Here is a 15,489-nt window from a genome sequence, read left to right on the forward strand (position 1 = left end):
GTACGACAAAAACTTCATTCACCTAATAACCTCCATTCATTTGGATTTGATGAGAGTTTGTATGATGACTTGGTTAGAATTGTGTGTAAAAAATATTAGTGAACTTATTAAGAGTTCAAAAACTTCTCAGTAATTAATAATCTTCAGGGGAAAAAAAAGGTTTTTCAAAAATACTAGAAGGTATAATTTAAGTATATTTGATACGCTAATTACATATCCCTTATTTTCATTAAAGTAACTCCCTAAGATCCTTGCCTTTATAATGCTTTGTCAACCAATTCTGAGTTACTTAAAGGCTTTAAACATTAAAAAAAATATACATTATATCAAGTATATTTATCATTAATGCACACTACTATTCCTTTAACCCTTATGTTAATCAGGGTTAGTGAGAAATTAGTTGTTTGTTTATACCATTATTATTGCACTAGATAGGCATTAACCAAAGTCTGAAACATTCAACTCTATAGTCATGTTTCTCTTCAAATTGAATCTTTTGCCTTTTACTAAAGATTCTTGTTGGGGGGGATAAGCACAAGTGTTACTTCAACTGTCTGAGGCCTTGTAAGATAAACAAGACTGGAAAAAAAAGAATGGGAAAAAAAGAAAAGAAAAACACTATATACTAAAAATTTCTATTTATTTTTTACTTGTAGATAAATCTGAAAATCAGCCTGGCTACAAAGTTATTTCCAATAACTTATATGTATAATCTTTAGATCTGTGTATGAAGCCCATTATTCCACTGAGACAATATCTGTATTTTGCTGTTATGTCTCCAGCCACTAAAAGTCCTGCAAAACTAAATGTTTAATTAATGTTTTTAAATTGTAGTACAATTTATGTGGATTTTTAAAGACTATTAAGTAACCTAAGGAATTCTGGAAATTAATTTTCCTTCCATTATAAAAACAAAAGGCTAAATTTCTAACTTAAGATTTCTTAGTGAGCTATTTTTACATTTTCTAAACACTAGTTCTGAAATACACTTCCTAAGTATTATATAATCTATCACACATTATTGATGCATAATAGAGAACATATGAAAACACACATTATAAAGTGGTATGCAAATATAAATTCAGCGTAGTCAGAAACAGCTATTAGTATAAAAACAAACCTTCCAAGTTTTTTCTAAGTAAATGAACAGAAAAAGCAAATACATACAGAAATGCTGACTTTAGCTGCAATTTTTTGTCCATTATCTTCCATGATGCCAAAACTTTAAAACTGCAACCAATAACTGTATGCTAAATAATGATGAATAAAATTCATCACAACTGGCATTTATATGTCTTCTTTCCAAACTATCTCAGTAGAGATAATATTCCCCCCAAAGTAGCAACTTCAAGTTGTACTTGAAGTTCATAATACTCCTGTGGAAAATCCAAAAGTCTTTTTTGTTTCTACAGTAGAAATAATAACCTCCACTAAACTAGTGAGCTTAAGTTCACTCTTGTGTGCTTAAGAAAAGCAAAATCCTGTTCAGTAACACTTACCAACTGACTCTACATTCTGTGGTTCCTATTACATTCTAAGTTAAACAACTTTTCATTGTTTCTCCTCCCTTTTCGTCTTCAAGGTGCCAGGTTTCTGTTTACATAAGACAATATCACCTGTATGTAACTTAGAGTACTGTCAATTTTTAACTTTTTTTTTTTTTTACAGACTGCAGATTTTTCACTTCTACATTCAGATAAAATCAATGGTACTCAAATATTTCTTCAGCTTCACAAATATAAAACCTCTTTGCATTCTAGTTTTTAGATTAAAAATTGTCCAGTATTATCGTACTCTTTACACATGTTAATGATTGGGGAAACAATGATCTAAAAAATACAGCTCTAAGATTCCCTTCTACTGTGAGGTAGGTGCCACGCAAAAAGGTACTCCTTTCTCACTCATCCATTTCCCTATCCCTTTGCTATTCTGTTCTACCACTTTCTGCTGTAGTCACATCCTGCCATTTACAGCTAAAGGCTGAAGTTAAAAGGCATTCTACAAAGAACAGAGACTAGTGTACAATCCAGGTAGGGTCTGTAGGGTGGCAAAGTAACTCTTCAACATGCAGATTATTTCAAGCTGAAAACAGTGAAAGCCCTAAGGACTCAGCAAGACACTTTGACCTTTCCCCTAACTGACCAAAAAAAAAAGGAATTTAGAGGGCCGGTTCTCAGAATATCACCAGAGATATCTGCAAGGAATATGGGCTATGTGTGGTAGAGGAAAATTCTGGCAGAGCCTAGAGATCACAGTCCACTCTGTGTCCCACTGTCACTGCATGGCCCAGCAAATATTTATTTGCAAACTTTTGCTTTTCCATCTTCATGTCAATTGCTTTTCTCCTCTTTGAAGAAAACAAACCACTACCTCCAACATCCTCTTTTGTCTTTAGCTGCAGAGGGTATTTAAGATAAGGGTTTCAGCCATTTTGACAAGTTACTCAGTTTTCCTGGGTCTCTCTATGTACACATGTTATTAAACTTCTGTGTGATTTTTCTTCTCTCAATCTATCTCATGTCAATTCAATTCTGAGACCAGTCAGAAGAACCTAGAAAAATTAGAGAAAAATTCCTCCTCCATGACAGGTCCACAGGCACTAACCATTAGGATAGTTTCAAGACTCAGGAGATTGGAGTCAGAAGTAGAAAACAAAGGTATCACACAATTCACCATCCGTGTTTAAAGACATACATACCATGGTCAGGCACTATGATAAGCACTGGATATACAATGATGAACAAAACAAATACAATCTTTTTCTTCGGAGGGCTTATCCTCTAGCTTGGAAAACACAGATTATTCAAACAATTTAAGAAATAGTATAAGGATGCAAGGGCTTCCCAGGTGGCTCAGTGGCAAAGAATCTGCCTGCCAATGCAGGAGATGGGGGTTTGATCCCTGGGTCAAGAGAAGGAAATGGCAACCCACTCCAGTATTCTTGCCTGGGAAATCCCATGGACAGAGGAGCCTGGCAGGCTCTAGTCCATAGGGTTGCAAAAGAGTCAGACATGACTTAGAGACTAAATAAGAATAATATAAGGGTGTAAACTGCTATGACACAGTGTTTGATAGGAAAGTATCACAGGGAAATTATAGTCCTTGTATTATTACTGTAGACAGTAATGGTTAAGCTGAAACACATTTCCCCAAATCCCCTTCTCTATATGGTGCTGGGTCAGAATCAACTAAACACAAAACCTGCACAAGATTTGGAAGGCAGAGTGAAGCAAGAGCCATTACTCCAGAAGATTCTCAGAGTTAAATGTGATGAAACAGAACCAAAGGTGCTAGGTTTCATTCATCCTCTCTTCCTTGCTCTAAGTCAACTCTTTCCAACTGCTGACCCTACTGAGCAACAGCTCCTAATCCCTAGAACCTGTAAATGTTACCTTATTTGGAAAAGGGAATTTTGCAGATGAAATGAAGTTAAAGATCTTGAGATGGGAAAATTATTCTGAATTAGCTAGTTCAGTTCAGTCGCTCAGTCGTGTCCGACTCTTTGCGACCCCATGAATTGCAGCACGCCAGGCCTCCCTGTCCATCACCAACTCCCAGAGTCTACCCAAAACCATGTCCATCGAGTCAGTGATGCCATCCAACCATCTCATCCTCTGTCGTCCCCTTCTCCTCCCGCCCCCAATCCTACCCAGCATTAGGGTCTTTTCCAATGAGTCAACTCTTCACATGAGGTGGCCAAAGTATTGGAGTTTCAGCTTCAACATCAGACCTTCCAATGAACACCCAGGATTGATCTCTTTTAGGATGGATTGATTGGATCTCCTTGCAGTCCAAGGGACTCTCAAGAGTCTTCTCCAACACCACAGTTCAAAAGCATCAATTCTTCGACGCTCAGCTTTCTTCACAGTCCAACTCTCACATCCATACATGACCACTGGAAAAACCATAGCCTTGACTAGACGGACTTTTGTTGGCAAAGTAATGTCTCTGCTTTTAAATATGCTATCTAGGTTGGCCATAACCTTCCTTCCAAGGAGTAAGTGTCTTTTAATTTCATGGCTGCAGTCACCATCAGCAGTGATTCTGGAGCCCAAAAAAATAAAGTCTGACACTGTTTCCACTCTTTCCCCATCTATTTCCCATGAAGTGATGGGACCAGATGCCATGATCTTAGTTTTCTGAACGTTGAGCTTTAAGCCAACTTTTTCACTCTTCTCTTTCACCTTCATCAAGAGGCTCTTTAGTTCTTCTTCCCTTTCTGCCATAAGGGTGGTGTCATCCGCATATCTGAGGTTATTGATATTTCTCCCGGCAATCTTGATTCTAGCTTGTGTTTCTTCCAGCCCAGCGTTTCTCATGATGTACTCTGCATATAAGTTAAATAAGCAGGGTGACAATATACAGCCAATTAGCTAAGTAAATCCTAAATGCTAACACAAGTGTCCTCATAAAAGACAAAAGAGGAAAATACAAATACTTAAAAGAAGGCTTTTCCTATGGCTCAGGAGGTAAAGAATCCACCTGCAGTCAGGAAAACTAAGGCACAGGTTTGATCCCTGGGCTAGGAAGATACCCTGGAAGAGGAAATGGCAACTCACTCTGGTATTCTTGCCTAAAAACACCCTGGAGGGCTACAGTCCAAAGGGTTGCAAAGAGTCAGACATGACTGAACATGCATGCACGAAAGAGAAGACGGCACTGTAAAGATGGAGGAAAAAGAGATTTGAAGATGCTGGCCTTGAGCATCTGGAGTGATGTTCCAGACTGGAGTGATGTTGCCACAAACCAAGGAATGTTGGCACCCACCAGAAGCTGGAAGAAAAAATGGAGTGGATTATCCCCTAAAGCCTCTGGAGGGAACATAGTCCCTCTGACACTTTGATATTAGCCCAATGATACTGATTTTGGATTTCTCGCCTACAGAACTGTGGGAGAATACATTACTCTTATTTTAAGCTGTCGAACATGTGGTAATTTGTTACAGCAGCCCCAGGAAACGAAACCAAGCATCTGAGTCTATAATGAAAAAATGTAATTTTTCTCCAGTCCATGTGTTGTCAGGAAGAATGCATTTACTATGTGCTGGAAGAAGACTGGTTAAAATTAAGCTTTCAGTACTCAAAAGAGTATACATTAATAAGTTATCAGGAAAACTGGATTATACTGAAAAGTGCATAGAACAGTTCCTGGCACATAGTATATGCTCAATAAATATGTTTTAAAAAAAAATAACTGCCAAAATCAGTAACAAATCAAGGATACCAAAAATTGAGATATTAGTCTAGTGATCATCCATCATGGAAAATCTGAAGCCTATCCACTTGGTTGAAAAACTAAATGATTAATAATAACACTTCTACAGGGAAAGTAAAGACTTGACAAACATTACAAAGTAATTCTACTACAGCTAATTTTATAAAGCATCAATTTCTTTGCTATTTTAAAGAACATAAACGCAAAAGAAAGTACAGATTACACGTTTATTAGTCTCTGTTTTTATAACCTGAAATATTAATAGTAGATAATCAGAGATAAAGGTATAAGGTGGAAAATAATTTTCCAATTTTAAGTTTTTTGTTGATATTCAATTACCCTCAAATTGACTCCTTTAACATGATTTACTCAATTTCAGGTATACTATATGTGTCAAAACATACCATCTGAAATATATCTATATATATGCAGAAAGTCAAACATAATCCTATAAAATAGCTTTGATTTTCAAGCACTAACATTAATAATCGAGTTCTAGTATTTCCTAACATTTTAAAAATGTGTAAGTATTAAACTGTACTAGGGTAATTAAGAATAATGTCTAGCTCTTTATTTAATTCAGCCTGAGGATAAATCTCTAAGATAAGGGGCCTTAAAATATTTTTCTTTGCAGCCTTCACAAATGGTAAAAGTTTTAGAAAAATATGTTTGTCAGTGAAAATAATTTAACTGAAACCTCACGAGAGGTTACTGATAGTTTATGGCCTGACAAACTGTCAGAGATTTTAAAACTTTTAAAACTCCTAAGCTGTTAATTTGTGCTTGGGTAATTAATGAAAGATTACCACACTCCCATAAGGACAAAATTCCAATATTAAAATTCAAATCCATTTTAAATCTGACAATGCAACCACTCCCAAGTAAACCTATAATAGTCTTAGAAGTTTCTATTCACTACGGGTGTATTAACTATATAGGATAAAACAGATTTTATTTGTTTTATGCTTGTTTTGTTTCCAAAACATAAAAATTTTTTATTAAAGTACTGTATAGTTGATTTACAATGTTGTATTAGTTTCTGGTATATATAGCAAAGTGATTCATGCATAATTGTTTTTCATTATAGGTCATTATAAGATATTGAATATAGGTGCCTGTGCTATACAGTTGGATCTTGTTTATCTATTTTATACATACTAGTTTCTATCTGCTAATCTCAAACTCCTAATTTACCCCTCCTCCTGTCTTTCCCCTTTGGTAACCATAAGTTTGTTTCCTATGTCTGTGAGTTTCTGTTTCTATTTCTGAATACATTATGAATCTATCTCATGCCCTGCTTCATTTCTGATGGGGACAGCCTTCAGGTTTTCACAGCTCTAAATCTACCGACCATATAGCAGATGTCTTAATAAAATGTGGATCTAATCACACACCTTTCCTATTGGTAAAGTTTAACTGAAATACAGGGCCTGTCACATATTAGTCATTTACTCTATGTTGGATTTATAAAAGAACAAATAAATTCTGTAACATGTAAATTTTCAGAAGGGAAAAATGATCCTGTGAATTAAGTCTCTCTGTATATACATAAAAAACAAATGAAACTGGTTTTCATTAAATATTTTCTAACAGTTGCAACTTCACAAGAGAAGTTAAATTAATGAAATAATTATTTATTGAGCACCTACAACCAATCAGACATTGAGCTAGGTGCTTTATAGACATCATCTCACTTAAACCTCATTTAATCTGTAAAGGAGAGAACACTCATTTTACAGATTAAAAACTGAAGTTTTGAGATATTAAGTCTATAACTTCCTTTGCATAATATGCCAGAATTCAGATATGAAGCATGATTTCTCTCAGTCAAAGCTACAATTTATGGCCCATGAATTTTTGCAAGGAGTCTATTGCATGGTCTTTGCAAATAATGCCTAAGTGTTGAAACATGTCTAAGTTTTAGAGGGTCAGTCAGCATAACATATTAGAGTATGCCTCCAGACCCAATTGTATAACTTCACATTCTGTCTCCACATAACCATAACCAGGGCAAAATACTTAACCTCTGTCCCTCCTTTCTCTTACTGATATAATGGGAATAAACAACAGTATGTACTTCATAGGATGGGTTTAAAGGATATAAATCACAAAAAGGTGGTTATAATTCTACATTGCCTCATTTGAGTATGCACTGAATAAGACTTACTCATGTTACAAAATGCCACTAGTAACATTTAAAATTGGCTTTTTATAGCACATATGAATTTAGAAAAACCTTATCTAGCTTTTACAGAAAAACTAGGCAGAGTAGGTATAAAGTCATGCGTGGACATTTCCTTACTGGAATAATTTTCTTTCTTAGCATTTATCTGACATGATCTAAAATTCCAGCTTCATTTTAACTCTGTTTTCTACTATATTACCTGACTTATCATAGCTTTTCAATTAAAGTGTTTATCTCTAGGCAGCAACTGATTCTTTGGTTTCATTTGGGATGGTATCTCCGACATGGATGATAAACCAGTAAGAGTTTTGGGTAGGCAATCTGGATTGAGCAGCTGAGTTACACTTTAGCTTATAAAATAAATACTCATATTTATATACCAAACACTCTCAAATTTATATAGCAGAAGACATCAAAAAATCAATCATTAAAATACATACAAAAAACCATATATAACCACAGCACTACACTCCTTCATTAAAGGAAACAATTAAGTTTAATATACTTAGGATATACCTGTTTTTCAGAGGGGTGAAATCTAATGTTAAGCTACCAATGCATATTGATCTGAACTTTAATAAATTCATACACACATTATTAACTGCTAGTTTGATGATATTCAAGCTACTTCAGTAATCCAGACAGGTCTACAATTTATTCTTAAGTTTTTTATAATTTCACACACACACACAAATCCACAGCAGATTGTTATCAAATAGAAAGTTCCTTCTCTAATAAAGGGAAATAAACTCAAAAGTTATACTTCATAGCTACTGAAGGATGATTAGGCTTTAAGGGAGAGAATATTTCAGTTGATTCTAATTATTTGTCCAGTCATTCACCCAATATACTTTCTACTGAGTTTGAAACAAATTATATTCATTTCAAATATAACTGAGGCAGCCCAGACAGTGTATGTAGGACACAGGGTTTGATCTGTCTCACCCTGAATATTCTCATTTAAAAGGTGATGATGGGAAAAAAAATATGTCATTCCCAAAATATGCTACTTCAACGTATTATTTTGAGTTGTAGGTATTAAAATGCAGGAAGCCTTCTCTAAACTTCCCTTATCTGCTTAAACATAAATCCTCTAAAACGAAGTCGACTGTCATAAATCCACTCCCCAAAGGAGCTTCATCAACCAAGGAAGACTGACTATTAATCACAGGAGAGGAGACTAAGAGAGGAAGGTAAATTCTCATGTTGTCCTTTACAAATTCAGATTAGCAGGAGAGAATATTTGTAAAAATTCATTCTCTGAATTGCAACTTTGTTTATAAAATGGTTTTGGTGTATTCATTGTTTTTTATTTACTTTTGGCTATGCTGGGTCTTTGTTGCTTCATGGGCTTTTCTCTGGTTGCAGTGAGCAGGGGCTACTCTCTAGTTGTGGTGCAAGGGTTTCTCATTGCAGTAGCTTCCTTATTGCGGACCACAGGTTCTAGGGCACACGGGCTCAGTAGTTGCAGTTTCTGGGCTGTAGAGCATAGGTTCAGTAGCTGTGGCCCATGGGTTTAGCTGCTCTGCGGCATGTGTGATCCTCCAGGTCCAGGGACCAAACAATCTCCTGCATTGTTGTTGTTGCTGTTCAGTTGCTAAGTCATCTGACTCTTTATGACCCCATGGACTGCAGCATGCCAGGCTTCCCTGTCCTTCACCATCTCCCAGAGTTTGCTCAAATTCATGTCCACGAAGTCAGTGATGCCATCCAACCTTCTCTTCCTCTGATGCCCTCTTCTCCTTCTTATCTCAGTCTTTCCCTTTATCAGGGTCTTTTACAATGAGTCAGCTCTTCGCATCAGGTAGCCAAAGTACTGGAGCTTCAGCTTCAGCATCAGTCCTTCCAATGAATATTTAGGATCAGCAGGTTTGATCTCCTTGCTGTCCAAGGGACTCTCAAGAGTCTTCTCCAGCACCACAACTCAAAAGCATCAACTTTTTGGCACTCAGACTTCTTTATGGCCCAACTCTCACAACCACACATGACTACTGGAAAAAACATAGCTTTGACTATACAGACCTCTGATAGCAAAGTGATGTCTCTGCTTTGTAACATGCTGTCTAGGTTGGTCATAGCTTTTCTTCCAAGGAGCAAGCATCTTCTCATTTCATGACTACAGTCACTGTCCACAGTGATTTTGGAGCCCAAGAAAATAAAATCTGTCACCGCTTCTACTTTTTCACCTTCTATTTGCTATGAAGTGATGGGACTGGGTCCCATGATCTTAGTTTTTTGAATGTTGAATTTTAAGCCAGCTTTTTCACTCTCCTCTTACTTTCAACAGAGGCTCTTTAGTTCCTCTTTACTTTCTGCCATTAGGGTGGTATCATCTGCATATCTGAGGCTGTTGATACTTCTCCCTGCAATCTTGATTCTAGCTTGTTATTCATTCAGCCTGGCATTTTGCATGATGTATTCTGCAGATAAGTTAAATAAGCAGGGAGACAATATACAGCCTTGACATACTCAGATAAGTTAAATAAGCAGGGAGACAATATACAGCCTTGACATACTCCTTTCCCAATTTTGAACCAGTCCATTGTCCCATATCTGGTTCTAACTGTTGCTTCTTGACCTGCATACAGGTTTCTCAGGAGACAGGTAAGGTGATCTGGTATTCCAATCTCTTTAAGAATTTTCCATAGTTTGTTGTGTTCCACACAGCCATAAGCTTTAGCAAAGTCAATAAAGACGTTTCCCTGGAATTTGCTTCCATCTTCCATAATCCAAAGGATGTTGGCAACTTGATTTCTGGTTCCTCTGTCTTTTCTAAATCCAGCTGGTCACCTGGAAGTTCTCGGTTCATGTACTCCTAAAGCCTAGTTCACAAACTGCTGAAGCCTAGCTTGAAGGATTTTGAGCATTACCTTGCTAGCATGTGAAATGAGTGCAACTGTGTGGTAGTCTGAACATAGGCTGGCATTGCCCTTCTTAGGAATTGGAATGAAAACTGACCTTTTCCAGTCCTGTGGCCAATGCTGAGTTTTCCAAATTTGCTGACAGGCAGATTCTTTACCAATGAGCCACCAGGGAAGCCCACTCATTGGTTTGATTCTGGCCTTCCCAAGGATAGCTATTGCTTTCCAGTTTGTCTCATTTTGTGTCCTGAAAAACTGGGGTTGGTTTTCTGCCTGCTCAGGCATGCAGGTTATGATCCTTGAGTATGCAAGCAACTCAGCTGTAAGGGTGGGGGCCAAAAAAATATGGCCAGACGGTAATGTGGGTTACATCTCATCTGCAGCTAGTGTCCTACTGACAACTGCCAGCTTGGGGTGGGGGTGGGATGTTATCATCTTAAAATTTTGTGTATTACAGAAATAATCAAATTTCCTTGTCCACTGCATTAGAATGAACTCTCACTAGATCCTTAACTATGACCATTTTTAAGTCTTCTGTCATTTACAAATAGTTACTGTTTTACCCTTATGCTTTCCTGAAGTTTGTCCAAAACATTTGTCTTCAAAAAGATTCAAGAAAATGACACTGATAAGTACTCTACAACACAGATTTGTAATAATTTTAAGATCATACCATTGAACTAGGCAATAAATTCCAGAACTCTAATGGAAAAAATTAATGGATTCATGAAACTACTAACTTTAGATCAAGCAAAACAGGAATAATTACATGGAACTGAGAAAATGATGAGAATGATTTTTAATTTTATGACTTTTTGTTAAAAACATTGCTAGCTCTTTAACATTTTAACAGATTGAAGGAAATCTTTTTTCTTAAACTTTCTATAACTTAAAGCAATTTGGTAAATTATATCTTTGTAAACAGAACTGAAACATTTATGTTTCTCCCTACTTGATTCTTCAAGAAATCAGAAATTAATAGTGAGTATTCTTAATTTCATGACAATATAGTTACTTGCATATGTTCAATAAGAATCTGTTTTCCTTGTAATAGGGTACAATTGGAAACACTGGCTATACTGCCAAAGTTTTGACTGAGATGTCATATTTGAGGATAATATCAACTTTAAGGAATTAAGGTGGACTTTGTGGCTCAGCTGGTAAAGAATCTGCCTGCAATGTGGGAGACATGGGTTCAATACCTGGGTTAGGAAGATCATCTGGAGAAAATCACCTGGTGATCTCCACTCCAGTATTCTGGCCTGGAGAATTCCATGGACTATATAGTCCATCGGGTCGCAAAGAGTCGGACACGACTGCGACTTTCACTTTATAAGGCCAATGAAGCCCCTTCCAGAAAAACTAAAACACATACAAACATACACAAAATCCCTGGTATCTTGCTTTCATAGTTCCCAGCCATATCAGGTGAGTAAGGAAGGTCATTTTCTGGTGGGTCCAAGAGCTTAAGGATTTCTTAGGGACCTCAAGGAGAAAGGAGAGAGAAATTCACTCAAATCTAAGTATTACAGGAGAAATCTGATGGTCAGTCCTTGGCTTGGCTTTCTGGGCTTGAGATACTTTCAAACGTCTTTGAGATTCCTTCTGAAAAGCTAGAGCAAAGCAGATTTTAAAAGAGTCTTTATGGTCAATTACTATTCTTACTGCATTTACATTAATAATCAGGCCAAGTTTAATGAGACTAGACTTATTTTGCAAACAAATTAGTCTTACTGTGACTATCTTTGGTAGAAGTAGAGAGGACTATAGAGAGAACATTTATGTTTCAGTAGCACACTTTTGTGGATATCAAATTCTACTGTAGTCCACTGTCTTTGAGGTTTTGTAATCTACTTGTACACTGGATTGGATCCCTGAATTCTTCTAGTTTCCTCCAATATCTAGTTATGACTCTCTAAACTAACATTTTCAACTTTCTCTACCCTGACTTGGAATCACAAAAACTGAACACTGTCCTTTTCCCAAAGCCCTGCAAGCTGAAGCTAGACAACTTGGATAATTTACTATTTCTTCCAGTTTTACTGAGTTATAATTGACATACAGCACCACATAATTTTATGTTGTACAGCATAATGATTTGACTTACATACATCGTGAAATGATTACCACAGTAAATATAGTGAATATCCATCTTCTCATGTAAATTAAATAGCAAATATATATTTATGTTTTTTGCCTTATGATAAGAATGTTTACGATTTACTCTCAACAACTTTGATATATAACGTACAGCAGTAATACTCACATTTATCACATTGTACATTATATCCCTAGTACTCATTCATCTTATAACTGAAAGTTTTTGCCTTTTGACTACCTTCTTCCAATTCTACCCTAGCTTCCACCCTGCCACCCTCTGGTAACCTCAAATCTGATGTCTTTTTCTGAGTTTGTTTTTGAAGTACAATTGACATACAACACTATGCTAGTTTCTGGTATGCAACATAGTGACCTGCTGTCTCTATACGTTTCTAAAGTAACCACCATGATAAGTATAGTCACCATCTGTCACCTAAGATTTACATATATCTTGACTATATTCCCCACACTGTACATTGCCTACTTGTGACCATTTGTTACTGAAAGTTTGTACCTTTTAATCTCTTCCACCTATTTCTCCCCTCCCTCCATCCCTGTATCCTCAGGTAACCACCTGCTTATTCTCTATGATTCTATTTCTGTTTAGAATGATCACTCTTGTGTTATAATATAGTCTTATTTCAGCTTTTTATTAATCTTATATTTGAAAATGCTTTTCTGTTCTATGTTTTAGTACTTTATTTGATCCTAGTAATAAATCTTTGAGGTAGTATGGCTAACTTTCTCAAAAAACAATAGCAAAATGCTAATTTAACAAATACTATAAAATACTTATTATAAAGTACACCATACAAGAGAAGAAGAATGTTTTGGACTGAAGACAGACTTTAGAGAGCTTTATAAGAAGGAAGTAGCAACTTCTAGTTGGAAAAGAAGTCCTGGGAATACTGTACAGCATGGTAACTATAGTTAATAATATCGTATTGTATATTTGATAGTTGCAAAGAGAGTAAAGTTAAAATCTTAAAAGCTATCATTACAAGAAAAATTTTGTATATCTACATGTGGTGATGAATGTTAACTAGATTTGTGGTGATAATTTTGCAGTACATACAAATATCAAATCATTATGATGTACACTGGAAACTAATACAGAGTATATGTCAATTACATTTCAATTAAAAAAAAATTAAAGGAGGTGGCATTAAAGAATACCTTTTGCAAAAATAGACAGAATGATTTCTACAAAGATGGAAAAGAAGGCCTTCCTTGTAGGAAGAAAGGATGGAAGCAAAGACCAAGGCACGTAGGCATAGAACATGTTCAAAAATTAACTTCAAAGTAACTATTATGACTGAGCTAAAAAACAGAACTCATGGGATAAAATAATTTTTTAAAAAAGAATGAAAGGGACATGTTGATCTGATTGAAGTCGAGGTCAGCTACACATTTTTGAAGAGTTTTGGTTGGTAACCTAAATAATTTTAAATTTAATCCAGATTCAAAGGAAAGTCACTTGAGTATGTCTGAGGAAAGAGAAACCAAGGAATACATAAGACCTCTGGTTTTAAAAAGCAGTTTCAAGGGGAGTTACTGGAAGGAAGACAGACTGAGGGCAGCAAATCCAGCCATTGCCACAGAGCAAGTAAGAAGAGGAAAGAGAAGTCACGTTTAGCATAGAAATGAAAAAGAGAACAAGCAAACTGAGATGCTGAAAAAGTAGAATCAATACTTGGGAGGAAAGTTAGGACCAGGAATGTAAATTTAGAAGTCATGCCTTTAAAAGAAACAATCTGAGTTTACCAGCAAAAATGAGTAAGTGCGCCAAGTGAGAAAGTACCAAATTTCACCTTTAGCTACCAGAGTTGAATGCTGATCGAAAACAAAAAACTGCGGTTCCATTTTCAAATATTGCAGGTAACAGAACATAATAAAAGATTCAGCCTTCTACCATAAAGTAATGAAACGTGTTTTACCAAGCAAGGCCCAGTACTACATTTACTACCCTTTAATTCATTTGAACCAGCGTCCCCCGTAGTTTAGTTGCTTTAAGTTAATTAAAATCTTCCCTTCCTAAACACTCAGAACCCAACAAACACACCTTTCCTGATAGGAATCCCACCTGGCCTCAGACAGCCTTTGCCTGCGTGCTAGCCTTACCAAGGACAACCCTTCCATTTCTTGAAGTCCCTGAGGCTTCTTCAGCGCAGGGTCCCGATCTCCTGGCTCGGCATCAGCCACAGGGCCGTACACCGAGCGGGAGCTCCAGGGCAGTTTGCAGATGGAATGACCGCCAGCCTGGCCCTCCGGCCCCTCGGTTCCGCACGCCCCAGACTCTAAAGCACACACTGCCGTTTTCATTTGGTTGACACACCCCTTTCCTGGGGCCCTTCCTTTTCCCTCCTACACCCAGCACATTCCTCACGTCGTCCCTCGTACTTACAACGTGTCACTTCATCCACTCCCACCCTGTACTCAGCTAGTACTTAAGGTATTCCACACCGTCCCCTTCACTCAGACAGACTTCGTATCAGCCCCGAGCCCGCTGCATCCTCCCGGCGCTGCCCCGGCCAAAGCTGCGGCCACCGGCCTGCCCGTGCCCGCCGCCACCCAGGAGCGCACCAGGCTCACCTTCCGCGCAGCTCGGCCGGCTGCGCGTACTGGGGGCGGCGTCTCAGCTCGGCCCGGCGCCCCAGGCTGCGGCGCCCGCCTGGTCCCCCGCGAACCGTGAAGCGCAGCACCACTCGCTACCGCCGCCGCCGCTGCCGCCGGCCCGGTGCGGCCCAGGCGTTTCCGGGTTCCCGCGGTCCCGTCTGCCAAACGCTCCGGCTGCCGCCTCGGCCCGGGTGAACGCCGTTCCCGGCTCGGCTCTGCTGGTCCCACCTTGGCACTTGCCAACTCCATCCCCAAGACGAGGACTTCAGAGGCTCCGCGGGAGACCCCCGGTGCCGGCTTCACTGTCGTGTCCTCTCCTGGGGCAGTGCCTCCTGCTAGTTGTTTCCTAAAGGGACGTAGCGGACGGAGTGACTCCCGCGGCGTGCCTCTGCCGGACTGCCTGGTGGCGAAAGGCGCCAGGGTGTGAGACTGCGAAAGTAAAGTCAAAGTCCTTTGGGGGCAAAGGACCCTGAGGAGTGGGGAGGCGGATCCAGGAAGCAAACAAACTGGGTT

The 15,489-nt window shown here is 38.1% G+C and overlaps 1 protein-coding gene across 5 annotated transcripts in view; it reads right to left on the minus strand.

The window, feature by feature from the left end:
* The window catches only part of SLC35A3 (solute carrier family 35 member A3), a 42,468-nt gene extending 27,362 nt beyond the window's left edge, over positions 1-15,106 (minus strand). For 2 of the 5 annotated variants that reach the window (XM_081493244.1, XM_081493241.1), the window contains exon 1: positions 14,953-15,106. Coding sequence is in view for 2 of the 5 variants with exons in the window: in XM_081493242.1 (XP_081349368.1) it covers positions 1,168-1,212 (45 nt within the window). In the remaining 3 variants the exon portion in view is untranslated. The other 3 variants (XM_081493245.1, XM_081493243.1, XM_081493242.1) reach the window with 3 other exon arrangements.
* Positions 15,107-15,489: the final 383 nt, after the last annotated feature.

Source organism: Giraffa tippelskirchi, chromosome 5 (genome assembly GCF_054371585.1).
Source record: "Giraffa tippelskirchi isolate mGirTip1 chromosome 5, T2T-mGirTip1v1.2.pri, whole genome shotgun sequence".
NCBI lineage: Eukaryota > Metazoa > Chordata > Mammalia > Artiodactyla > Giraffidae > Giraffa > Giraffa tippelskirchi.